The sequence below is a fragment of the Branchiostoma floridae genome, chromosome 2 (genome assembly GCF_000003815.2).
Source record: "Branchiostoma floridae strain S238N-H82 chromosome 2, Bfl_VNyyK, whole genome shotgun sequence".
NCBI lineage: Eukaryota > Metazoa > Chordata > Leptocardii > Amphioxiformes > Branchiostomatidae > Branchiostoma > Branchiostoma floridae.
Genome location: NC_049980.1, coordinates 7850844 through 7877345, shown reverse-complemented (window position 1 = coordinate 7877345; position 26502 = coordinate 7850844). Strand labels below are relative to the sequence as shown.

At 40.0% G+C, this 26502-nt stretch overlaps 2 protein-coding genes across 3 annotated transcripts in view; both read right to left on the bottom strand.

Moving 5' to 3' along the window:
- LOC118410558 overlaps window positions 1-10866 on the bottom strand; it is a 28352-nt gene extending 17486 nt beyond the window's left edge. The window contains exons 1-16 of one of the 2 annotated variants that reach the window (XM_035812330.1): window positions 10770-10866; window positions 10405-10519; window positions 9682-9827; window positions 8322-8521; window positions 8015-8150; window positions 6531-6673; window positions 6345-6415; window positions 5305-5462; window positions 4593-4759; window positions 4311-4488; window positions 3789-3923; window positions 2994-3188; window positions 2681-2763; window positions 2260-2351; window positions 1388-1539; window positions 635-767 (exon numbers count right to left, since the gene is read on the bottom strand). In XM_035812330.1, the coding sequence (XP_035668223.1) occupies window positions 635-767; window positions 1388-1539; window positions 2260-2351; window positions 2681-2763; window positions 2994-3188; window positions 3789-3923; window positions 4311-4488; window positions 4593-4759; window positions 5305-5462; window positions 6345-6415; window positions 6531-6673; window positions 8015-8150; window positions 8322-8521; window positions 9682-9827; window positions 10405-10519; window positions 10770-10838 (2173 nt within the window). In that variant the 5' untranslated portion in view covers window positions 10839-10866. The remainder of the gene's footprint in view (window positions 1-634; window positions 768-1387; window positions 1540-2259; window positions 2352-2680; window positions 2764-2993; window positions 3189-3788; window positions 3924-4310; window positions 4489-4592; window positions 4760-5304; window positions 5463-6344; window positions 6416-6530; window positions 6674-8014; window positions 8151-8321; window positions 8522-9681; window positions 9828-10404; window positions 10520-10769) is intronic. The other variant, XM_035812331.1, reaches the window with a different exon arrangement.
- Window positions 10867-11322: 456 nt separating this feature from the next.
- The window catches only part of LOC118432553, a 19400-nt gene continuing 4220 nt past the window's right edge, over window positions 11323-26502 (bottom strand). Inside the window, exons 2-14 of the mRNA XM_035844177.1 lie at window positions 24074-24113; window positions 23627-23759; window positions 23330-23384; window positions 23045-23151; window positions 22087-22172; window positions 21795-21862; window positions 19747-19865; window positions 18404-18491; window positions 17693-17976; window positions 14141-14195; window positions 13830-13964; window positions 12970-13181; window positions 11323-11457 (exon numbers count right to left, since the gene is read on the bottom strand). Coding sequence (XP_035700070.1) covers window positions 11323-11457; window positions 12970-13181; window positions 13830-13964; window positions 14141-14195; window positions 17693-17976; window positions 18404-18491; window positions 19747-19865; window positions 21795-21862; window positions 22087-22172; window positions 23045-23151; window positions 23330-23384; window positions 23627-23749 — 1467 coding nt within the window. The 5' untranslated portion in view covers window positions 23750-23759; window positions 24074-24113. The remainder of the gene's footprint in view (window positions 11458-12969; window positions 13182-13829; window positions 13965-14140; window positions 14196-17692; window positions 17977-18403; window positions 18492-19746; window positions 19866-21794; window positions 21863-22086; window positions 22173-23044; window positions 23152-23329; window positions 23385-23626; window positions 23760-24073; window positions 24114-26502) is intronic.

Below are 26502 nucleotides of genomic sequence, written 5' to 3'. Positions count from 1 at the left end.
GTATATCAATCAATATTTATCCATCACCCACCAGTAACTGAATTTTAGTCCTTACTTTCTTATCTCAGTTCTGTTTCTTTGTATTTCGCTGATCTTCAGAGAATAATTTAGCCACACAAAGACAACAGCCTAAATTTAAAACAGCCCCGTAAAAATTTGATATTGCCAAATTCTGAGTAGAATAAAATACGTTTCATAGGCTTCTAACGCCCGTAGTACCGGTTCCTTATATTCTCATTGATTTTATTTTAGTTTGCTTCATACTTCGTTCCTTTTCGTTCCTTTTCGCACTTTCGGTAGCGAAAGTGCGAAAAGGAAAGTACCAAAAGTGCGAAAAGGAACGAAAATGAACGTTTGTTTCTTTTTGTTCCTTTTCGCACTTGCGGCACTTTCCTTTTCGTTCCTTTTCGTTCCTTTTCGTTCCTTCTCGTTCCTTTTCGTTCCTTTTCGTTCCTTTTCGCACTTTCGGTAGACCCGCTACGCATATGGAAAATATATTCGGTGTACATATCTACTTTTTTAGATTTATTTTACGTTCAAGTAGTGCTTGTATGTACCCTAGGTCTCTTTGAAAAGCAGTGCCTAGTCATTTTAAAAGAAAACAGAAACTAGCAAATGGATATTGCTGGCTTACTGTCGTCTGAGGTGGTGTATCTTTGTAAAAGGGCATCACGTGATCCCATAGACGATTTTCCCCGTTTTTTCAGCTCCCATCGTAACTGTTCATCTGTCAAGCTGTTGGGTATTTTGCAGGATCCCCAGCAATGCTGTAAAAACAGTAGAATTTCTCTAAATGAACATAACATTTCAACTGCCATAAGTTAGTTCAACAAATTTTACATTTAACAACTGGCTGTGAAGCAACACCCTAAGGTGGTTGTGAAGCAGACCACCTTTGTATGATGTGTCTATATTATCATTGACTACCTTTTGATGTTTCTGCACAAAAAGTTACATGCTTTTACTAGATTCAGTTCTGAAAAAACATTTTTAAAAACTTACCTCTAATATTTTATAAAAGATTGAATAATAGTTTACTTCCAACACTGAATTAAACTATAGGGACTGAATTAAACTATGTCGCACCCCGTCTATGTTGAGTGTGGGCCGGTGGGCTCTAATGTACACCGCCTCCTTCACTCCTCGCGCGAAGACAGAGACGGGGGGCGACATAGACTTTCTGATACTTATGACCCCCTCCTGCAAAAGTGGTGTGTTCCTGACGTCAGTGCTGGAGATAGAGAGGGTCATTCTGTGAACAAGGTCGACGGAGTTTGACCGAAAATTTAGAGGGTAAGTCCCTTTAGTTTAATTCAGTGTTGGGAGTAAGTATTAGCATTTCTTTCTATAATGTATTCTACCAACACAGATGAACTTTCATGCTTACCTCTAATATGTTAAGTATGAAGCGCAGGCCGTCTCCCAGTCCAACTGCGTCGAAAATGCTCACAACGGTCGACACTTTGATGGTATGTAGCTTTAACGAAAAAACGCCGCTTGCGTCCGTTAAATCACTAACTCCGAGCATCTGCAGAAAGTCTGTTAAATAACTTCAATTAGTGAAAGTGTTAAAAAAAACGTGAACATGTGTATAACATGTGTATATAAACAGACATCTAGAATCAAAATGTCCTTGCTTTGAAATAAAATCCTTTTATGGCTGTAATGCTTAAGGTACTTGTTAATGATAGTCAAATGAAAATCCATCTTTGATACAGGATAGTAATATCCACGCAATAATTCGGCTAGTGTAAATTCTCTGGCGAACAGTCTTTCACCGTCATGCCGCTCACGTGGGTGCGGGGCTAGGTTAAGACACTGCGGACTACAGTATCAAAGAGTCTCTTCAACACACATAATAAAATGTAGAAACAATTGAATTTTAGTTTGATTGAGTAAGTCTGCCTGATAGGTACTGTTTCAGTAAGTGTAGTCTCCTAGTATGAAAAGAGGTTACTATGATAACAAGGTCTTCTAGACACACAACTGTCAATTATAGAAAGCTAAATGTAAGTGACTCTTGAGCTTCAGTGCTTATGTAATGTAATTATCAGGATTTGTCAAAACAAAAATGTAATTAACTTAAGTTCAATATTTTATGTTTCTGGTTTCTCCAGCGTGTTGTACAGATCTTTTGTTATACTATGATTCTTTATGTGCAAATAAACAATATAAAATAAGAAATACACTGGTTTATGTTTATCATTGTTCCCAGGAACAAAATATCCCAGTTTAATCGTATTGCGTGGCGAGTGATACCTGGGTTGCTTCTAATGGCTTTTGCAATACCCTCTCTGAGACGCTGACGGCTGGACTTGTCATTCACAGAGGTAGAGAGCGGAAGACTCCTGCTGTAGGCCGATGAAAAGAACTGTTATTGTTAGTTTGTATACTAAATAAACTGAGCAACGTTATAATATTTAAGTACACTTTAGGTTGGGACTAAACAAAGACTGTAAACAACAACCTTTGATGATTATGATATAGAATTTAGCAAAAAAAGTCATAAAAACATACTATGACGTTTTTTTTCTATAATGCTCATACTCTTCACAGAGGGCAGTGTTTTTTCTCAATGGGAAACAAAAAGCCTTTAAGACGTAGTCGTTTATATATATATATATATATATATATATATATATATATATATATATATATGAATATGAAAACAATATATTACCTGTCTAGATCATCAGCGGGCGCTTCCGGAGTCTCGTTATCCTCAAAAGCGTCAGAAAGTTTCCCACTTCCGATAGTTTCACCCTAATACACAACAGAAAAGACGAACAATTTGTGTTGTTATGTGTTTAACAATTCCTCACACTTATATGACTTATATCTTAAAACAGCAAGAATACATGCGGCATATATTGATATACGAATTAGTTAACATAGTATTACGCTGATTTCGTTTTCCGATTACATGCTGGAATTGGTAATCCAAAAACTTATTATACTAAAATTGGTAGTGCAACTAGCAAAAAAAGACCCACTTTTAATGTCAGCCAGTAGCTGTTACATTCTTCCTGCCACCCTGGCTTTACATCTACGTTCATTATTCCTCCGGAAGGCACGTATTTGGTTGGATCCACATATTTCTTTGATCCCCTTTCCTTCAGTGCGAAGTGGATGGTATTGGTGTCACAGCCAGTTGATGCTGCTGTGCCGATCACTTCTCCTTTCTCAACCTTAGAGAAAAAATAATTATGCATCATTTATGATGATACATGTATATACATATTGTACAGACAGGCTATGATATGGTGTCGAATGGGAGTCTAATCCCAACTAACAAAGACCTGTCTGAAAATGCACCCAGTGCAGTATTTCTTAACAACAAAGTTGGGGGATTCTTTATAGTGACTGTCGGGGTCCACCAAGATGCATGTTTTGACTGGTTGTGTATAATAACATACATGTGTATCTGGAGAAGATAATACAGGACACATTTCAAGACCACCGCACCCCCATTGGTTCCAGGCGTATCTGCAGCCTAAGATTTGCAAATGACATTGACCTCCTTAATGACAAACGAACCCAGGATATAGGTTCCTAGGAATACAAGTAGTTAATTGAGGAACATAGACTCCCAGCCAAAAATTTATTGGTACAACATTTAATTTTGCATTCAGTGGATTTTGCGTTACTACAGTAACAGTATTCTATGAGAGGGCAAAGATGAAAAAGAAAAAAATTACCCTTCCCCGACTAAATTATATCTGCTTGCATATGATACAACTAAGTGTTTCTTTATCTCGACACGAATAGAAAATAGCAACAAAGAATACCCGTTTTCCTTCCTTGACTGAGTTCCCGACGTCGATGCCATCCACGATTGCTTCCATGCCTTTTATTTCATCTGTAGCAATAGTGATGCTCTGAAGGGAGACGCGTGTGACCTCTCCCGCAAATGGCGCAACAACCTGGATATAAAGAATTAAGTTTTCAAAGAGGACTTTATCTGTATTTTACAGCCTGTGTTAACCCCCTCCCCAACTCTGTGGGAACGTGATGTCAGCTAGTTATGTACCACTGAACGACCTGTCACACACTGTACTCTGTGCATGTGACGGTGTATGCCATTTGGGAAAAAGTAATTTTCAAAATCTTCAATAATCTTTTGATAATTCTGATACTGTCACTTAATTCGCTCATTGAGCCTGAAGCAAGCAATACATTAAGTAAGCTCATTTCCGATATGTGTGGCTCAGGTCATACGTTCATAAATATGCTATCCATATATCCAGCTGCAGAACACGCACGTACCAAGTATAAAGCAAGCTCGAGAAGCAATCGTTGCATTTCCTTACCTCTTGGCCTGTGGGTATCTCCAAGTCGATACCTCGACTGTCGTAGCTTCTTGTACTGACTCCCGTGCTGGGGTACAGGCCACCTCCGCATGTTTCAGGATCAAGTTTCTTCTTTGGGAATTTAAGAGATACCTTTGGTCCAAAGATTCTGTGTACAATCCCTCGTGCGGTTTCATAACTGAAAAACAACACAAATAATATAAAAGAAATCTTCTTTGGATCCTAAGTACATTCAGGTAGGTATTTGATCAAGAGCATTTTCTACACAAGTGGCGGGCATACCCTTTTTTCAGTGACTCGTAGCACCTCTCCACGGATTTGATTGTACCCACTGTTGCATTGTAGGCTTCCAGGAATGGTCCTACAAGTTCTGCAATAGGTGCTATTTGCTTTTGAAGGACCCACATCGATTCGTTTACCTTGTTGACCACACCGTTTCCCAAGGATTTCTTTAAAACAAAAAAAAAGAATTAGTTTAACATGTGCATTCATCATACCAGAAAATATATATATATATATATATATATATATATATAGAGAGAGAGAGAGAGAGAGAGAGAGAGATCTAGAGAGAGAGAGAGGAGAGGAGAGAGAGAGAGAGAGATCATTATAGAAAAATTGCTAAACTTTACTTCCAACACTGTAATAACTATAATATCAGAAAGTCTATGTCGCCCCCCGTCTCTGTTGAGTGTGGGCCGTAGACTTTCTGATACTTGTGATCCCCTTGCAAAATTGGTGCCTTCCTGACGTCACTGCTGGAGATAGAAAGGGTCATTCTGTGAACAAGGTCGACGGAGATTGACCGAAACTTTAGAGGGGTAAGTCCCTATAATTATCACAGTATTGGAAGTAAAGTTTAGAAATTTTTCTACAATGTATTCTACCAACACGAATGAACTTTCATGCTACGATATCTTGATCAGTTTTCCATATACGGGCAGATAAGACATATTCTGATGTTAGTTTGTGAAATGATGTATCATGAAAATACCATGTCACCAAATGCGTCTTTCAACACTCCCTCAGTATGAGTTCCTAGTCCTTCTATCCAGTCTGGAGCTTCACTCTGGAAGAGGTCCCACACATGCATGAAATCGTCAAGAATTCCCTGTATTTCCATACCGATGTTGAAAAAGTATGGTTGTTTTCCTGTCGTAAATAAAAACAAAATCACATCAGAAAAACCACAATCTTAGCAATGGAAATCCATGTGTGGCCTTTGAACAGTTATAGTTTGTAAAATCATGCTACCTCAACTAGCTTAGCTGATGTATGTACTAGTTAAATAAACTTAACTTAACGGGGTTGGTGCGATGTTCGCTCGCATTCGATAAATAGTGAGTTCGATCCTTGCCGGATCATAGCGAAGACTTTCAATTTGGCAACTACTACTATCCCCGTTAACACTGGGAATTTAACTCTCAGCATACGGGAAAAAGTAATAATTAGTTAAAGCTAACGCAAACTATGATAGCCCAATGCTGTACTGATCGTACAAATAAGTTGTGTAGCCATAGGACAACTTTAGAACGGAGTCCTTTTGTTGCACCTTCCGGAGAGTGAAGGACTTTCGAAACTTTTACAAAACTTTGTTTTAGCTCTAAATCAGAATGCCTAAGTCACAACATTGTATTGTTATAACATCATGCTTTTGAATTTCACGTCGATAAGTGCTAGTGAGCTTTAGACTCGATCGCTTTTTTGTCTTGAGTTTTTCCAGAGCAGAAATAGAGGCTATAGTATTGCATTCCTTGGACAAGTGCTGCGTCGATACACCTTGTGAACTAGACATAACGATGTCAGCAAGGGGTTCAACAAGGGTTAATTTCAACGCATTAACGGCAAAATTTGCCAGTCTAAGGAGCCAATGACTGTTATGACCAGTATTCTTAGACTGGCCATGGAGGCAAGGATTACGTAGGTATTGTTAAGAAAGACGTATAGAAGAATTTACTGCCTTTGCATCCTCCATGGTTCCTGCAGATATATGGCCATATTTTACAAATGCAATACCATTATTGTAATACGAACCTTCCTTAAACAGGAAGACTTCTTCAACAGAGTCCTTGATGTTGATAAGGCCAATTACTGCTTGGTAAATTCTGAAATAAAACAAAACATCTCAGCCATTGGCCATTAAAATAAAACATTCCAGGCTGAAAGAGGAATAACTGAACATCAAATACATAAATTATATTGATGTTGAGGAAAGCATACTTGAAAGCAGCTTTAGCGATGTTTCCAATGGCCGTCTGTGGAGACTTGATGAGTTTTGGAACCTCTTGTACAATTGTCTCCACGCCCTGCCAGATCTGCTCGGCCGCCCATGGCAACACGGTGAGAATGGAGTCCGAAATCTCCTAAAATATACACCATACGTCAGATTTCTATTACATTAATGAAGTCTCCATCGACAAGTAATAAAGAAGTTAGCTCTACAAAATGATTGTCTAAATATTTCAATTGCAAATGTACTTAAAAGTATTGACCGCAATGATTGTGTACCAATATCATTTTTTTTTCATTTAACGAAAAGAAACTGTGCCGAGTAATCAAATGACAATGGACAATGACAGTAAAATTGAGGAACACAGTAGTACTCTTTAAGTACAAGGAAGATGGACGGAACTTGGAAGTAGAGAAAAATGGCGTAACATGGTGACGTTCCCTGTACAATGTGCCGCAAGGTGTTTTTTAGTTGAATGGGATGAGGGACTGGCTACCAACAAGGAACAACTTACTCCTCTCAACAAAGTGCCCATTGTGTTTGTCACCAGTTACTTCGCCATGTCCTTAATGCTCGTACATTGGCATTGACAGCAAGATACACTTGGCATCAGAACGTTGAGTTAAAGGAACTGGTTACCACACTGCTAGGTTGGTACTTCATATCGGATCCGCCGGTTACCATACGGTGTTATCTAAGTCCTGAACACCTTGAGGGAGTGACACACATCACAATGCACCCGGACATCCTACCTACACCACTTGTACCTGACATTAGTATACAAAACCCAACTCAGCAGAACTTGACTCTTCTTGAATTGACGATTCATTTCAACAACACACCTAGGTAGCTATAGCAGTAGACAGAAAAATGGCAGAGGATAAGCCCTTGAAGGACGACATATACCTACATAGTCAATATATTGTTACCGTGGTGACTATAGAGGTAGGCAGTAGGGGGTGGTCAACAGTGATAATGTGAGAAACCTGTCAGCCGTAGGCAATAAGGACGCTGGGGTCAGAAAGCTTGCGCACTGTGTTCATCATACGTAATATGTTGGGCAAGCAGTCATGTGCAGGCCAGGCAGACGGGTCGCCTAACCCACCCTGTCTGCCTACCATTGTCTTCCGAGACAGATGGATGCCAACATTTTGAGCAAGAAATATATCGCTGATAACTTACGTTTAAGTGCAATATTAACAATGCCATGTATAATAGTAACAACAGTGCAATACACAAAGGTTACTATGTAAGTGGAATACAATATATAGTCAGTTGCACACAATTTGTGCCCTCCAGATTTTACTGATCTGATTAAGGGGTCTTCCTTGGCCTCTCCTTTTTAAATCATTCATATTGTATGATTTAAAATACGTTTTGTGTACATATCAATAATGTCAACCCCACCCCCATAAAAGTCGGATTATCAAATACAAGTATTCCCTTCACACAGAGAAAGTATCTTTAAACTTACATTAAGAAGGTCGTTGACATCGTTTTTCACGCTGTTGAGAAGTGTGTTGACTCTAAGGATCGCCTCTCTTGCTTTTTCTATGAAGCTGGGTAAGTTGTTGTATGCCGCGATTCTTTCCCACGCCTCCATCGCCAGTCTATGAAAATAAAATCAACACTTACGGCCGCCATCTTTTACCAAATACATATGAATGAGATCCAATAAGTTCCGACACTTATGCATACTCGACTGATGTAAAAAAATAATAATGAAGAAGGTGTAAACAGAATAATCAAAATGTAATATATATATATATATAAATATGAACCTTGCAATAGCTTTTACAGTCTCTGGGAAAGTTCTGACTGTATCCAAGATGGTTTGAAATATTTCCTCTGGTGATGATTCGGCCAAGCGGTCAAACAGATGTTTGAATGTTTCTATTGTGCTCTTTATATCTCTTATCACTTTGGGCACGTCTCGAAACCAGATCTTGATAAAATCCATCAGCTCTTCAAAGGAAAAATCCTACAGGAAAGTACATTGACATATTCAGTAAGCAAATACAGTAGCTAAATCTTTAAACGTTATTACAAGTTGAAAGTGACTGTTGTGGCTGTCTATCTTTTCTGTGACATGACATATAAACCTACAACACTTACCCAAAGAGCTATCTGGCACTCAAAATAGCATGTCCAAACCTCGAGATATCTATAGACTGGAAGTTCCACTGCGTGCATAACCGTCTCAAGCCGATAGGGGCCTACCGATATATCAAGTATCAAAACAGTCCATTCACTCCTTCTAGAATTATACTGTTTAACCACATACACGCATACATACATATATATATACAAACATACACAGACACAGGCGCTACTGAAAACATATTTTTTTTTATCGAAGGTTATAATGTATTGGTGAATTTCCCCAACAAGAGGAGGGGGTATTTTATTTAAGGGTTAATGACCCGCCCCGAGGTGTATATGGTGTCATAACGCCTGGTCCTTTGCTATAACCACCGAATAAAACCACCGAGTGAGCGAAGCGAACTTGCAAACTCCTGTATGGCGCATATAGATCCCTTGGTACTATACGTGTGAATTCCTTTGTCGAATTTCTGAAAATTCAAATTTGTTCTTTGGTACATACATTTGTAAGGAGATTACAAATTGCATTTTGAAACCAAAATATTCACAGAAAATATTAGAAACATTCCAGTCTTTGGCTGTTTAGAACAGCAAAACTCATTATCAACAGAATGAGCCATTCCCCCTTGCAGTCTGCACTTATTCCCTCTGGTCTGGCATATGTTTCGCTTCTTTTGATTGGCCATATACCTTACTTTCTTGTCTGTATCGCTCCTTCTGATTGGTCAGATTTGCATCGAATCGATTTGCATCGACACTGGTTCCGGTGTCGATTCATATTGACCAATCAGAGGAGCGATACACATCGGCGTGGCCGAAATCTTTGCATTACGGCGTCATAACCAACGTGGAACGGGGGCTTCTGATTGGTCCGCGGTGCCTGGCTATATGATAATAGGTGATAATGCATCCAGAAGAATATCTTGCAGGTTGGAGTGTTGTTGATTGATCGTGCGTGTTGTTGTTCGCTACATACTCCAGGCGATAGGCCTGACAGTGGAAAATGTAGAACTATATAATAACAGGCTGTTCACATACCTGCAGGATGTTGACCTGGTAACGAATGCCACCTTTAAAGCATATCCCCGCGTCGATGAAATCGTATGTCATACCAATGTAACCTAGCAAGCCTCTTGCATAGATTTGATCGTCAACGTCAACTAGAACATGTCCTTTTGTTGGTCCTGAGAATAAAGATATTGAAACATTTTCTTTGTGAGTTGCAAACTGACAAGCTTTATCAATTATTAATCAAAGAAAACGATTGGAGAAAATCATGGGTGGTCGGATTAAAAACATTCAACAACACGTTTTAAAATGTCATAACAAACACACAACATCACAACGATGACAAAGTTTTTTTAACGTTTTTACATTTAAGGTAATATATTGTAATAAGTTAAGTCTTTTTTAGTTGTTAAGTATATGTACTCTTCTTTTTTGTCGGTGTGTGTGGCGATGTATGTATGGGCCAGGTGCCTGAATCAAATAAACAATATAGACCATTGAATTATGATTTTGATACGTGTGCAAAATAAAGTAAGTGCAAAAATTCATTTAATTACGTATGATACATGCAGCATAGTTATGCAGAAAATACTACGTCTTGGAAAAACTTGAAAGGCGTTTATGCTTTACTTTATAAAATATTCAACAAATTTGACTCAATTCAGTGTCACGTAACTATGGTAAAAGAAGTTTCTAAATATAGATAGTATATATAGATATATAGATATATAGACGAGTATTTTACGAACTTACGGATGTCAAGATCCAATTCATTTTTAACAACGAGTCCGAACTCCGCTCCGATGTTACTCGTACCAATACGTTTCTGCCAGTCTATCCCAGGAAGTTTCAGATGGAACTGGATTCCCTAAAACGCATATTATTCCATTAGTAAACTAAGCCTTCGTGATATCTATTTAATATGAATGTAGAAACGTTATTATTGCTTCTTTGAGGTAAATCATATTTGATTCAAGTCAATAAGCTACAATAAAAATAAAAATAAAAGTAACAAACTGTACCCAACAAAGCACAATCCACTAAAGAAATTCAGTTGCAGATTCTGATTCTGATATAATGATTAATTTGTACAGCATTCAACTAAGTAATACACTAACCCGAGAAATAGCTTCCAATAAACCTCGGCGCTGTCGGACATGTTTTGACATGGCATGAGTCGTTGTCATCAGGTCGTCAAGATAGTGTTCGATGTTGATAGACCTGAAAACGGCAGATGTATCATCTACAAACCAGATTGCGACGTTTAAGCTATATGGTGCAACTCATAGATAGCATATATTTACTGGACTTAAATCCGCCATTGAACAAAAATCTTACGGATCTTGGAAAAGTAATATGGTGTCACTTGTAAATAGCAAATTTGTACTCGAATACGAAAAATAAATTACCGGAAATATTGTTGGGAAATGTGAATATGTTGGTGTCCGTGGCGCACCAAATCCGTGTGTGTTTTTGATAGATTAACTGAGAGGCTCAGTTAGCGTCATGGCATATCGCGTAATAATGTACCAAGGGTATAACGTCAAGGTATGGCGAGTATCAAACCAGGAATCTATTGTTACTGAATCCAACTTTTAACCGTTGCACCTTACCAAACATTGAAATAAGGTGGGGAAAAAAGTAGATATCTGAAAGAAGAAAAAAATGACTTTACCCATTTGCCATGTTCTGCTTTATCTTCAGGAGGTTGAGCGCTTTGGGATGCCTTTGGTACTGAAGAGAAGCGTGATAGCGGACATGCTCCTCCTCATCAAACAGGGCGCTGTCCAGGAGAAGACTCGCGGCCTGAGGAAAGATACAACTTCTTTGTTTTAAGAAAAAGTCCGGAATAATTCTATATCAATATAGCATTTAGGGGGAACTAACTTCACAAAGATTATCTTCTCTTTCACACTGCATGTCGGGTTCAAAAGAGACGGAGAAGGAATGGGCTTGGTAGAGTTTTAATGCATGGTGCACTTTAACATTGAAAACCACGTGGTGGGTGGGCGGATGAAACATTGAAGCTTTAGTATGATTTGCTGATGACCTGACGAGCGCAGCTTTGCGTGGCTGGCCTCCCTGGTGGGGGCTTCTGGTTTGTGTTACGTGAGGTCAGCGTTCGAGGCGCTAATTAACTAATGTGATCTGCGCATGCGATCACATGTTTCCAGAAATACATATTACAAATTTTTTGTGAAAAGAGATATATATTTCTTTATCCAGAACTAAACATAAATAAAAGATGTGTAAAAATATTGACAGGGTCAGCAAGATGCCCATATTATAAGCGTTTAATCTCTTCGCTGCTCTTACTTTAAAATGCAATGGCTTTCTCTCTGAGAGTCGATCGGAAATGATAGTACAACATCACAAAAATCATTTGCACTGACAACACACAATAGCTGTAAGCTTTGCATTAATATTTCACCAGGAGATAAAACTGCCAATAGAATATATTCCTTAAAACGCGCCATGAGAAAGATAGATACAATGTAGTATTAGATAGATAGAAGTATTGGGAGATAGATAGATAGATATAGATGGATAGAGATAGGTTACCAAAACCTCAAATGGCACCTCATATGAGGATGAACTGAACTGAACTGAGGGATAGGTACATTTTATTTATTTATTCGTTCGGCTGTTTACAGACAGCCAGGGCTGCCCAACTAGCCATAGGCTATTGCCAAGGGCTAGCCCTGGGAAAGAACAATACATGTTACATATGAAATCATTGTAGTAAACATTGTCAATATAAAAGCACTATCATTAACATAGCAAAATGGTTACAAATTTACAAATGTGCATCGTATATATATATATACATCATGTACAATATGTCCACATAGGAAATCACATAGCATGGTGTAATAAATGTTAGTTAACGGAGAATGGGTCTCCAAGAGAGAGCCAGGCTTTGGCCTTGAAGGAGGACAATGAGCGAGCTGTCTGAGTTTCAAGTGGGAGAGTGTTCCACAACTGGGTGGCTCTGTGGAAGAAGGTTTTCTGGGTACGTGCACTTTTGGGAATGGTATTGTCAGGTTGTTTCCGTTTCTAAGAGGGTATCTAGATTGAATGGCTGATGACCTGGTAGTGGGTAGGAGATTGCAAAGGTGGGGTGGGCAGTGTCCATTCGTCAGTTTGTAGAGGGCAGTCAAGATAGGTACATAGATAGGTAAGCTGATAGATAGATAGATAGATAGAGATAGATTGATAGATAGATAGAGAGAGAGATAAATAGACATAGATATTAGATAAATACTTGAAACATGGATGGACGGATAGATAGATAGATAAATGGTAATGATGACTCACCTCATGGTGATCGTATTTCCTGATTGCAGACAGCGCGCTTCTCCGCAGCAGTGGTGGACTGTCGGTGTTGTTGACGTAAGACAGGAGGTGGTCAAACGAGCTGTCAAACTCGGCGTTTCCCAGTGAATGAAGGAGAGTAGCTTTCTCGTGGTAATGTTGATCCAATTCGTCAGTGCTCAGTGCTGTCCTGATTTGTCTGTGATGCCACGGATCTGTAACACATTGCAAGCTGATTGTTAACGCCCAACTTTCCATACTTAATGTGCCCGAATTCGCGAGCCTAGGCCTGTTGCTGGGAGAACACATAGCCACGTGTTTTGGATAGAGCAATCATGCGCAGAGTCATCAGGAGGGACTTCATAGCGTCACCAGAAAATGGATGACTGAACTGAACTGACTGAATCATGCATCCGTATCCAGGATGTGCTCTTGATGCGTTTTTTTTATAAGGTGACCATAAAGTAGTCTACGCCTCCTGAAACACTAAATTCCTCCCTTAGTGCATGTTTATAAATACGTTGCGTTCCGGGATGTGACCAAAAAGAAACCACATCATTGATATCCAGGTGACGCTTTGCTTGAGACGTTTTCTGGATATCCGGAATGTGCTTCAAAGCATGCTTTTGATAGAAGTACACCTTTGATACAATAGACGTCGGCTGCTAGCAAACATTCTTTGTCAAGGATGAATTGATAGCCTTTATGGCGTCATATTTTGACTACCATTGTAGCTGTGTTGTACTCTTTCCTCGATTTCTAAAATTGCCTCAGTTGACCACTTACAAAAAGCAATAGTGTGGTGAAGTGCAGACAAAGTACTTTCTGTGATTTCGAATGTTACAAAGTGCAATTCAACGTACCATGAATCCCAAGGTTGTCCTCCAGGTTCCTGACAAGACCTTGGGCCCTTTCGGGGTCCGTCTTTTTCAGTCGGTCCGCAACAGCCCCCAAGGTCAGCATGGCAGTGTTGTACACGATCCATGCATCCTCTTTATCTACAAATAAAGATCAGTAATTAACGCGTTAAAGACTAGTTTTTTATCGCTAATCAAATACCTTCGTATACCCCTTGTGCATTATTATCAACTTCAGAATACAGTTACGTAATATTTAACACGTTCACACGTTCTAGATTTAACACTTTTTAAGTCGTAAATGTTTTTGTACATACCTTGATACTCGAGTTTCCTAACGAAGCATACTTCCTCTAGAGCTTCAAGGAAATCCTTCGACAATACAAACAGAATTCGGTAAACATAGTTTAGAGACCGGTGTAATACGTCAAAAAGCAGTTATTCAAACAACTGCACAAGATTTTGTCAGACTAATGTGTAAACCTAAACGTCTCGGACCGGTATGTAGTTTGCTGAATGATAAAGATACGGATCGATAATAAACATCCAACGGAAAACTTTGCCAAATCTTTACTCTCAACTGAAGTTAATTTGCACAAATCTTTACTCTCAACTGAAGTTAATTTGCACAAATCTTTACTCTCAACTGAAGTTAATTTGCACAAATCTTTACTCTCAACTGAAGTTAATTTGAACAAATCTATATATGCACTTAGACAAAAACGGGATGAACTTGACGCTACTCTGTTGTTTTAGGTTAGTACATTAGTCTGTACCACTACTGTATGTATACTGTTGCCAGAATGTGTATTGTTTTAATGTTTGTGTCTGCTGCAATGTCATAGTCGTAAAGTTTTAAAATTTGGGTACTCTTGAAGTCGTCAAGCGACCCATGATCACGTGCATAACATTGGCCAATCATGCAATGTCCATCATTATTAACCAATCACAGAATACAGAATGTAGTTTAAAACTTAGTACATCTTCGAGACTACTCGTGATCACGTGCATACCAGTGGCCAATCATGCAATGCCTACCGTGCTTAACCAATCACAGCTAGCGTACACTCGTTTGGTGCTCGGTTTGAATTGGATTGCAGTCATAACGACATTTGACTCGAGCAGTGAACCACCTTGTGTTTTCGTTTCCTTCCAATATGTCATCTAACTTCTCTACTCGCTGTTTTAACGGGACGAAAACGAGGGCCGGGCACGACAGACCACGCCTCAGCACAATCGGACCGCTGCGATTTTAACACCGCCTAGGACGGAGGACGGACAAGCCAACGGCGGGAAGGTGTGGCTGGTCAAGCCGCCCGCGTTTAGAAGCCAGCAGCTGACTCGCCTTTGCAACACCCTGCAGGCGAGACTGCAAGACGACCCGAAGTACCGCGACTCCCACACCCCGCGGAGGGCAGAGGGCGCCTTCAGTACCCGCTCTACCCCGAAGAAGTACCCCCAGGATCGGGCCCGGTATCATCTTGCAGAAAACAGCAACCTCCCGCCCACCAACACAAACAGGATCCCAGGACGCTGCTTGGACTTCTATGACAACGCTAGTTTAGATGGATTCAATGCAGCTCAGCGCGTTGAAGACCAGGATTACATGTGTAACCCTGAGGACAGCTTTACTGTATTGTAGAGTTCATGTAAATCTAACTCCAGTCAATGCTGTTATCATCTTCTTCTACTTGTTGATTTGTATATACTATAGCTAGGTATTAGCTGCGGACTTTGTTAAGATAGCACGGATAGCTGGAGGGTTTGTCTTTAGTTATCATCAGAATGTTCTGCTGGCAACTGTAAGGATTGATTCTAAATGATTGTAAGCTAGAGTTCCACGAACACATACCTTTGCCAAATAAACCAGGTTTGTTATGTAGAATGATGTCTGTAGACAAATGCGTTACTCCTTTCATTTTCTTTATAATGATATGCTTGGAGTTGGTTTATAAAATTTCAGCATTGATCATGCAAATTAGATCCCAAGTTACAATTAATTGATATCGAATTGCATACCAAAATCATGATGATCCTTTAATCCATTCTTGACTTATTCTCTTTCAAAGTCTTTAAATACACCTCTTACTCTCTTCCCTCTTTCTCAGTTACATATGTGAAAACTTTGATGAAAGTACTATAATGGAATACAGTGGATTCATGAACTTTTCCTCATCAATTATGCAAATTAGCTGTTAAATTGCATAATAAGTATCACATTATATAAGTCTTCACTTAGGCTATCTACATGCCAAAAATCATGACGATCCGTCAACACGTTCATATTTTCTCATTAATTATGCAAATGAGATCATCATGTGCATGATAAAAAAGTATTGACATTTCTCTCTTTCTCAGCTACATATGTGACAAGTTTTAAAGTCCTATCATGGAATGTAGTGAATTTATAAAATATCCTCATTAATTATGCAAATTAGCTGTTGATTTGCATAATTTGTATCTTATTATGCAGGTCTTTACTTACGCTACCTACATACCAAAAAACATGATGATCCGTCAACATGTTCATATTTTCTCATTAATTATGCAAATGAGGCCATCATTTGTATAATTGATATCTATCGACATGTCTCTCCTTCCCAGCTACATATGTGACAAGTTTGAAAGTCCTATCATGGAATGCAGTGGATTTATAAATTGTCCTCATTAATTATGCAAATTAGCTGTTGATTTGCATAATTAGTATACATTATGTACGTCATCACTCATTCTATCTACATACCAAAAATCATGACGATCCGTCAACACGTTGTAGAGTTATTCTCGTCCAAAGTTTGAAAGGAAACCGGTGCCTGCAGTTCCGCTAGGGGGCCCAAACTCACAGCACTTACTCTCTGCCTCAAGGGCTATCTACCACTCAAAAATCATGATCACAGCATGTCCAGAACAGGAGGTGAAGAAATTGAGGTTCTGCTGCAGTACCCTAGCAAGCCGCTAGGGGGCCCATTATCGAACTTGACCTTCGTTTTCCCGACCCCTACCCACCCACCAAATATTATCGGGATCCATCCAAGACTTCTTGAGTTATGCTGTTAACACACAGACAGACAGACAGACACACAGACTCACAAGCCCAAAACATAACCTTAGCCATTCTGGCAAAGGTAAATACGCCATGATGTCCATAGCTGTAGGAAATTGTATAAACTGATTGTAAGAACTTGTTTTTAATATCAATAGTTGTAACGTTATGCTTATGTTTAGAATGAATGTAAGTAGAGTTTGTTGTCAATAACTGTAAAAATTCGTTTCCAATGATTTTAGAACAAGTATTGCTGTGCCTAGTTGTTGGAAATGAGTGGGTAGGACGCTGGTTTCCATGACGACAGAGTGCGTGCCCGGGTGCATATGCCTCCCAGGCACGAGGCACGTGCGATAATAAGGTGATAATCAGGTGTTAATTGCCCGGTAAATTATGCATGCAGCTACCGTGCGGCACGGCAAAAGTGTGGGGTGTCCGGGTATATAGAGAAGTATAGCGGCTAAATGAGCGGGAACGTTCGGGCCTTATACACGTCCCGGGCACGAAGTGGTTCGTTTCCGTGCATCCTCGGGTGTGCCAGTTGCCCGGACAGACAGTCTGTCCGGTATGATACGTACCGTGAATGCCCGACCATTTCGAGTTTCTGGGTGCATGCCCAGGAGTTTTCACCACGTAAACTCGGCTTTTCAAGCAGTGCAACTCAAGTTAATTTGCACAAATCTTTGCTCTCAACTGAAGTTAATTTGCACAAATCTTTACTCTCAACTGAAGTTAATTTGCGCAAATCTTTACTCTCAACTGAAGTTAATTTGCGCAAATCTTTACTCTCAACTGAAGTTAATAGGATAAGCATGTCCCACTGTACCTCAATAGGAGGGGTGTCCATGCTCACGAAGCTTACGAGCATGCGCTGTACCAGTTTTGCCGGAGCTCCCTTGGCTCTAAGAACGCTGAATGTGATCAATCTTTGTGCAGGCTCACTCCCGACACTCCCCAGGGCGTCTACCATGATGTTACAGTTTTCCTCTTCTACCTTGTTCTGATACCGGACCTTGACAAACCGACGGGACAACACGCCAAGGTCGCCTTCTGACAGGCGGCCAAGAAGCTCGCAAAGCCGAATAAAACAGTTGGTTCTTGTTGCTGCCTCTGAAAGAATTAAGAAAATTCAAAGTGAAGCTCAAAATACATAACCGCGATTTCTGGATGTCAGAGGCCATCCTAAAGATATTTGTTAGCAACTTATTTTATAATATCGCAGAAAGAAATAATAAGAAATGTCAGGATCTGAAATTTGAAAGAAAAATCAGGAAAGACTCTATTAGTGTGTAAAGCTTAGGACCAGATTTGCCGGCCATTGTTTTAGGAACAAAGCAGAGCTTGCTAGTGAACTCATACTGTGGAAGCCAGCACACGGGTTTACCCATGCAGGGCGACCTTGACTAACCTACATAGACCAGCTTGCTCGTGATGTGGGGTTGCGGGTCGAGGACTTAAAGAACTTATGATGAGAACGGAAATCTAAACATCGTTTTCCTATAACGTCAGTGTACGTATGCTTTGAATTACTACTTACGTTCCTCAGTCCGATGCTTCCTCACACAGGTCAGATTCCCAACAATGTCCTTCTCCAACTTTCCAGGAGGCAGGTCAGGTTGTCGTGGCTAAATGGACAAGACTTATTGATCATCGAGATAAAGAGCCATTTGCACTTAGCTACACATCGCGATGGTGTATCTTATATTGAAATTCTTGAAATTCAAGTATTACAAACGAACTCTGGGAATAAAATCGAATAAATCATCTACAATTACTTGTAATTGGGGTATGGATAGCTAGATTATGCAAGTAAATTTCATTTGTTTGACATATTTTGATATATTACTTTGTCCTCAACGGTAGTAAACAGCATCGAGTAAGATTTCTATTAATTAGATTTGCAATGCATGTATATACGAGGGGCCTTCAAAAAGTAATGCCATTGGTTTTACAACAGGCTACTTGTTTTCCTTGAATGAAGTGAAATTTGGCAATAAGCTACAAACATACCCTCTTAACATTGAAATGTCTCAATTTGTTGTTCAATTTGCAAATTTCTAAGGGCAACTGAGTTTATTTCAAGTTGACCACACCGTTGGAAGCTTGTGAGGAGATCATTTCCTCTAGATCTGACACTTTTAAAACTATTGAGGGAGCTGAAATTTCACTTGTACAATAACAAATGTTTCATGCCATGTCTGAACTCTCAATGGTTCACCTTTACAGCCACTAGAATGGAGCCAGTTTGATTAATAGTCAAATACATAATTTGTTGACTTAAGGTTTTTGTAGCCTTTTCCATTCACCAAAATATACGAAACTTGGCTCAATTATTACCTTTTTGAAGACCAAGAACAGTACTGAGTTTACTTTTTTTCAGTTAATCAAATAGTCGGTTACGGAAGCTTAAAGCAGCCCACCCCTGATCAACGACCCTGACAACCGGTCTCACTTCACCCCAGGAACGAAAAAAAGGATAAATTATTGTAAATGATTGGATTTAAAAGATGAAAATTGGCATGTAGCTTATGGAGAAATGTAACTTGATACATGTGCAGTTTCAGCTTCTTACAATAGCTACAAGTGAGTCAGGGACATAATCAAACGCACGTTAATTGAACCTCTAATTTCTTCTTTCCAATAAAAAAGTTATGGTAATACTGTATTGAACTCAACTTAGTCACTCATAACACATGAACAACAAATTGATATTTCAATATCAGGAGGATATATGTCTTTACCTTTGTGCCAAATTTCAACTCATTCGATGAAAAAAATCATAAAACCAATGGCATTACCTTTTGAAGGCCCCTCGTATAATAACCTTAATTGTCTTTAGAACGTCTAAGCGTCTAGGTAATTTCAAGAAATGAAAATTACCGGTACGATAATTAGTGATCCATTTGTTAGGTTTGATGGTGGGATGACATCGTGTTCAGCATGTTTCATTCCGACAAAGGTCATGTGACTGGTAGAGTTGGCATGCATGATGGGTGGATCTAGATGCAAAAACATACAGGAGTCATTAGGAAGTTGTTTCAGGATTATACTCAATTACAATTTTAGTATGCACCATTTATCACTGGTGGGAATTGTAATGAGTCAACCCACAGCAAGGTAAGACCTGCGCAAGGTTAGATTCTTTGCATTATTTTTTTTTAATCGTGACATATTGTAATGCTTGATAGTCGTAAAGTAACTAAAAGACCAATTTTAGCTTGCTGGGTTTCTGAACTAATGAAAGATGGTATGGAAAAATGGTTTTATTCATGTGGAGTGGTGTGAACTCTACTATTACCCATGTGGTGCATGTAGGTGGACTGTGCTATTACCCATGTGGTGCATGTAGGTGGACTGTACTATTACCCATACGGTACATGTATGTGGACTGTACTATTGCCCATACGGTACATGTAGGTGGACTGTACTATTACCCATGTGGTGCATGCATGTGGACTGTACTATTACCCATTTGGTACATGTATGTGGACTGTACTATTGCCCATACGGTACATGTAGGTGGACTGTACTATTACCCATGTGGTGCATGCATGTGGACTGTACTATTACCCATGTGGTGCATGTAGGTGGACTGTGCTATTACCCATGTGGTGCATGTAGGTGGACTGTACTATTACCCATACGGTACATGTATGTGGACTGTACTATTGCCCATACGGTACATGTAGGTGGACTGTACTATTACCCATGTGGTGCATGCATGTGGACTGTGCCTGCCTTGCCTAGTCGACCCCCGGAGGGGACGGGGAGTTCACACCACTCCATCTTTCATTAGTCCAGGCGTGGGCTGGACCTGGACTGTACTATTACCCATTTGGTACATGTTTGTGGACTGTACTATTACCTATGTGGTACAAGTAGGTGGACTGTACTATTACCCATACGGTACATGTAGGTGGACTGTACTGTTGCCCATACGGTACATGTAGGTGGACTGTACTATTACCCATGTGGTGCATGCATGTGGACTGTACTATTACCCATTTGGTACATGTATGTGGACTGTACTATTACCTATGTGGTACATGTAGGTGGACTGTACTATTACCCATACGGTACATGTAGGTGGACTGTACTGTGCCCATACGGTATATGTAGGTGGATTGTACTATTACCCATGTGGTACATGTAGGTGGACTGTACTACTGCCCATGCGGTACATGTAGGTGATCTGTACTATTAGCTATGTGGTACATGTAGGTGGACCGTACTTTTTCCCATGTGGTACATGTAGGTTGGCTGTACTATTACCCATGTGGTACATGTAGGTGGACTGTACTATTGCCCATGCAGTACATGTAGGTGGACCGTACTATTACCCATGTGGTACATCTAGGTTGGCTGTACTATTGCCCATGCGGTACATGTAGGTGGACCGTACTTTTTCCCATGTGGTACATGTAGGTTGGCTGTACTATTACCCATGTGGTACATGTAGGTGGGCTGTACTATTGCCCATGCGGTACATGTAGGTGGACCGTACTATTACCCATGTGGTACATCTAGGTTGGCTGTACTATTGCCCATGCGGTACATGTAGGTGGACCGTACTATTACCCATGTGGTACATCTAGGTGGACTGTACTATTGCCCATGCGGTACATGTAGGTAGACCGTACTATTACCCATGTAGTACATGTAGATTGGCTGTACTATTACCTGACTTCGTTTGGGGAGGTATATCGTGGTGGAAGGAGTGGGTTGGGCTCCGCCTTCCAATACCGTGCCCGTGACACAGTGGATAACAACATTTTTTTCTTACAGCCTCCAAAGGCATTGGGACTACCTATACCTTATTTATGTTTGTTTTGTAAAGGCTACTGTTAAAATACGTTACTAGCTTGGGTGTAGTGCTACATTGTCCAATATAACTGATCAGTGGCATCTGTTCACAATTGGTGACTTACCAAATGTATCTCCCTGCAAGTTTTGATGCTTCTCCGGGTCTCCAGGCAATCCGGCGCTAGGCTCGAATCTGTAGCCGCGGTCAAAGGAAAAAATGGAGGTCCAACGGATGAAGAAAAATAAATTATTCGGTGGTACGATACAGAAATGTACAATAAAAAAGTCATGTCTCTATTTTTAAACCTTATAATTAACCACAAGCGACGACTAGCTAGAGCACAAAGTAATTCCTCCCAACTTTATTTGTGTTAGTATGTTACACTATGCTCAGCATACAATATCAAATAAACAGACCCATCCACAGCCTTCCTTGGGGCAGTGAACGCCTCGACAACGTGTATCTTATGGGGGACCCCAGTGCCGTGACTGTACGTCATTTCCTGCATACAAAATATTAACATCTGAAGGTCAGAAATACATTTAATGTCACTATGAAGAGCTCTGATATAGATAAAGTATACGTAGTGCGCTTGATTACAAAAGAATATATAATTGTTAACTGTGTATTACGTAACGTACCTTAGTTTAAAACTATCATTTTGTGATTGAAATATAGAAACCATGCGTTTGCGATGTCTCTAAATTCATTTACACATGGGTATGTTAAAGTTATTGTCCTGTCCGCAACACATTCGTATCGTTAAGCAGGTATCTCATGATCAATAAAGATGTTGAACGTTAAAGGTGGTATCTCATTGCACTTGCGTCAAGCTTGCGTCACTGCGTCGTTCGAAAAATACTCAACGAATTTCAGAGATAAAGAACGAATTTTCTTACTTTTTGTGTACTTAGTCGTCTTCTAAGTCATGCTTTTACGTATTACGCAATATCTGAATTATAAACAAAATCGGAGAAAATAACAAAACAGTGACGCAGTGAACTAACCCCGCAGTGACGCAAGCTTGTGACGCAAGTGCAGTGAGAGTGCACCTTTTGATTTGACAGAGTGCTCAACAAATTTCATCGATGAAAACATGTTTGCATGATACATGCATTATCATTAAAAAGTCAAGAGCAATACACATCCAGTTTAGGACGTAGTAAGGCCGCCAATTTGTCGCAGACCAATGGAGTACCTTCTTATGCTCTTGGGTTGAATACACACATACCAGTAAGTACTTTTAGGGGGTAAGCCGGGTACGGCCCGTCCGAGTTCTGAGGAAGTAGGTCCGTCTCTGCGAAAGACAATGTAATTGTGTTACCGTAACTTTTAACAATTAGTGCAATCCTGGATAAAGTTTCTGCAACATACCTTCTCATGTTTAGCTTCGGCATTTTTTACTGCATGTCCGTGTTTAGTTTTGTGGAATACCAAACCATCAGCTGCTGGTTGGACCCTGTACGTCGCTGAATGTTCTCCTGTGAAAAATAGATATAGCCGTTGACAGAACTATAGATATATGAAGCAAAATTTCATCAGCTTTTCAATTTTCCACATCATCCAGGCCACTCTTAATTTGTTTCATTTCATCCCAGCTTAGGCCTAGTCCATTACAATTTGCTATAAAGACGGCAAAGAATAGATTCACACAAATACCTGCGTTTCCGGTCTCATTCACCTTGTACTTCCACTCCTTTCCTCTCCCAAGAGACTATTTGGTAATAGAATTAAAATAGATTAGGCTGGTTACAGAAATCCACACTGTAATAAACATCGTTCGAAGAAAACGACCTGCATCGGTTCTCAACGCTTTGGTGAATTTCAAATTTTAGTTGCACTACTCAACTTTCCCGCGTCGCGTCGCTTCTGTACCAGTGCAACGCCGCACATCTTGTTGACGTCTGTCAAATTTTGACAAAAAAGGTTTGATTCGGGCTTGATCATCCAACATACCTGGTCACTTGCATGAAGCCTTGCAGACAAAGTTCCTATCAGTGACTTCTTCATGTTAAGGACTTCAACGTCTTCGTCAGGTGGGTAAAACACTTCTGTAATCTCTCCGTGACGCGTCATCATAAACGAAAACCTAGTTAGATGGATAGGCAACATTTAAGAAAAATTAAATTCCTATGTTAACTTTGTTGTATAAATCTATGAATTAATAGTAATTATTATAAATCTATGAATTAATGAAGCGTGAGTTTGATGCTAACATTGCCTGCAAGAATGAACCAGCATAATTGTCTTCACCAAGAAAGTTGTGTCTTAGTCAAATCTAATCCAAATCAAAGCTGTTAATGATCAGAGGTATCCTACATCCAAAATATAGGAAGAAAGATTCTAATTTTGTTTCGATAAACGGATACAATCGTCCCAATATGTGTGGACTCTACAACATACCATTTTGAAAAGTCCCAGTGCCTCGAGTGATCGTTCCTTCCTGTCAAATATAAGATGACAATCTAATGAATTTCAAACTATGGTACGTTTTTCTATCTGCAGTGAACTCATATATGGATGTGGAAAACAAAATCCGAGAAGGGGTTGTACTAATAGCTCCATGGAGCCAGCTCCATGGAGCTGTACAACCCTGCTCCCAACCTACCAGCTCCATAAAGCAAGCTCCACGCACTTTGAATACATACAATTGGTACACTTCACCTTCAGAAGAAATTTATATTTCGCTTTGAATACATACAGTTAGTTCACGTCATCATAGGAAAAATCTTAGTAGGCTATAGAGCCGCCCTTGTAAACGAAAAACAAGTTTCATGGAGCCAGGTCTATGAACTTTGAATGTATACAATTGGTTCTCGTCACCACAGGAAAAAATCTTTATATAGTCCGCTATGAGGCCGCCCTTGTAAACGAAAAACAAGTTTCATGGAGCCAGCTCTATGAACTTTGAATGTATACAATTGGTTCTCGTCACCACAGGAAAAAATATTTATATAGTCCGCTAAGGGGCGCCTTTGTGAAATGTAGCACTTTACTTTGTGATGTCACAAGACCGCCGATATAGAGCTAACATTACCAGGTTCTTATTCTAAAATCAGATAGTAAATTGTCAATCGTTCATTCCCCAAACTAGTGGGCAGTTTGTCGTCAGTACATAATATAGTATTATCTGCGCTTTGGCTTTGGACGTTTTGTCAAAAGCAAGGAGGTTGAAAGAGGGATAGGTCGTACCACCAGTCTGTGAGCACTTTGTCCCCAACGGCAGGATTATAAGTTGGATAAATACGTAACGTTATCCATACAACAAATTAGAAAGTCCGACAATAATGAATAAAAAGACTTCAAATTCATCTGGAAACCCAACCTCTGCTTGGAGGGTATTGTTTACGGGACCGTGTACTGAGGAATGTGACACCTCCCTGCTAATCGTTGGGTTTTTACGGCTTGCCCACCGTGAAACTCCCACCGTGGCTTGTCACAGCCTGTAACAATTATCTAGCAGCTCACCGACTGATAACCGGAGGGGGGCCGGGCAGGCAATGCTAGTGCCGGAATAACAAACAATAAAAACATGTATGGATAAGAAGTTGCACAATAATAAAAGGGGTTGCCCCGAAGCCCTTGACGAAGTCCTGCGTGGGAGATCAACACCTGTCCCAAGACTCAACCTTATTTCCCCATCTTCTGTTTTGTTATAGAATATGAGAGGTTAATAGAACATGTCCACTACCCCGAAGGCACCCGTTTGACAATTATTAATAATAATAGTATTATCTGGTGTATTTTGCATCCCAGTAGGTACCCAATGTGTTGAGTAATGGTAACGTTTTAGGTCCCTCCAGGAAGACGATGATAATAATCTCAGATCCACGGTGGCGTAACATAGTATCAAACCCGCCTCTACGAAGAATGTTGCATAGCCGACTAAGATTTTACCTGTGGTGACGAGAACCAATTGTATACATTCAAAGTTCATAGAGCTGGCCTCACAAAACTTGTTTTTCGTTTACAAGGGCGGCCTCATAGCGGACTATATAAATATTTTTTTTCCTGTGGTGACGAGAACCAATTGTATACATTTAAAGTTCATAGAGCTGGCTCCATGAAACTTGTTTTTCGTTTACAAGGGCGGCCCCAATGCGGACTAAGATTTTCCCTGTGGTGACGAGAACCAATTGTATACATTCAAAGTTCATAGAGCTGGCTCCATCACTGCACCAAAAGCCTCATTTCCAGGATGGAAACTGACTTACACCTTCCTGGAAATTAAAGATGTCCTTCAAAATCCGGAGGTTTCATGCCTGCGAACGAGACGTGTACAGTCCTTTACATGTCCTAGAATCTCGCGGAAACGAACCATTGCTGTGTGCAGGACGTGTAAAGGGCTTGAAATACCCTTACAGATTGCCTTGAAACAACCTTACACGACAGGACATGAGCCGTGTGTTGCATTGTGTGTTGGCGGAATATGCATACATTAGCGGCCAGTTATCACCTAATTATATTTCCCCGGTCTGCCTCACCCAGTTCATCCCTTTTGTCATGGAAAGTGGCGTCGAGAGTACTGACGCCATCCACCCCCCACCCCTTCTGGATTTTGCCCCCCTCCCCATTTATTCGCCAGTTTCTTGCTCGCATTTTTTATTCTGTAATAGCACCATATATTTATTCATATTGAAACAGGACAATTTTTATTAGTGTTTGTTCGTGTGTATGATAGGTTGAAGTCGCGAGTGTCTTTTGTATGTCTGCTGGCTGGTCTCTTGTTGTCTTCTAGTCTTCGTAGGCTACTAGTATGCAATTCTTGACGGCATGCAGGGTAGTACAAGTGTACAAGGACTCCCTTGCAGTTTTTGGAACGGGGCTGGGGT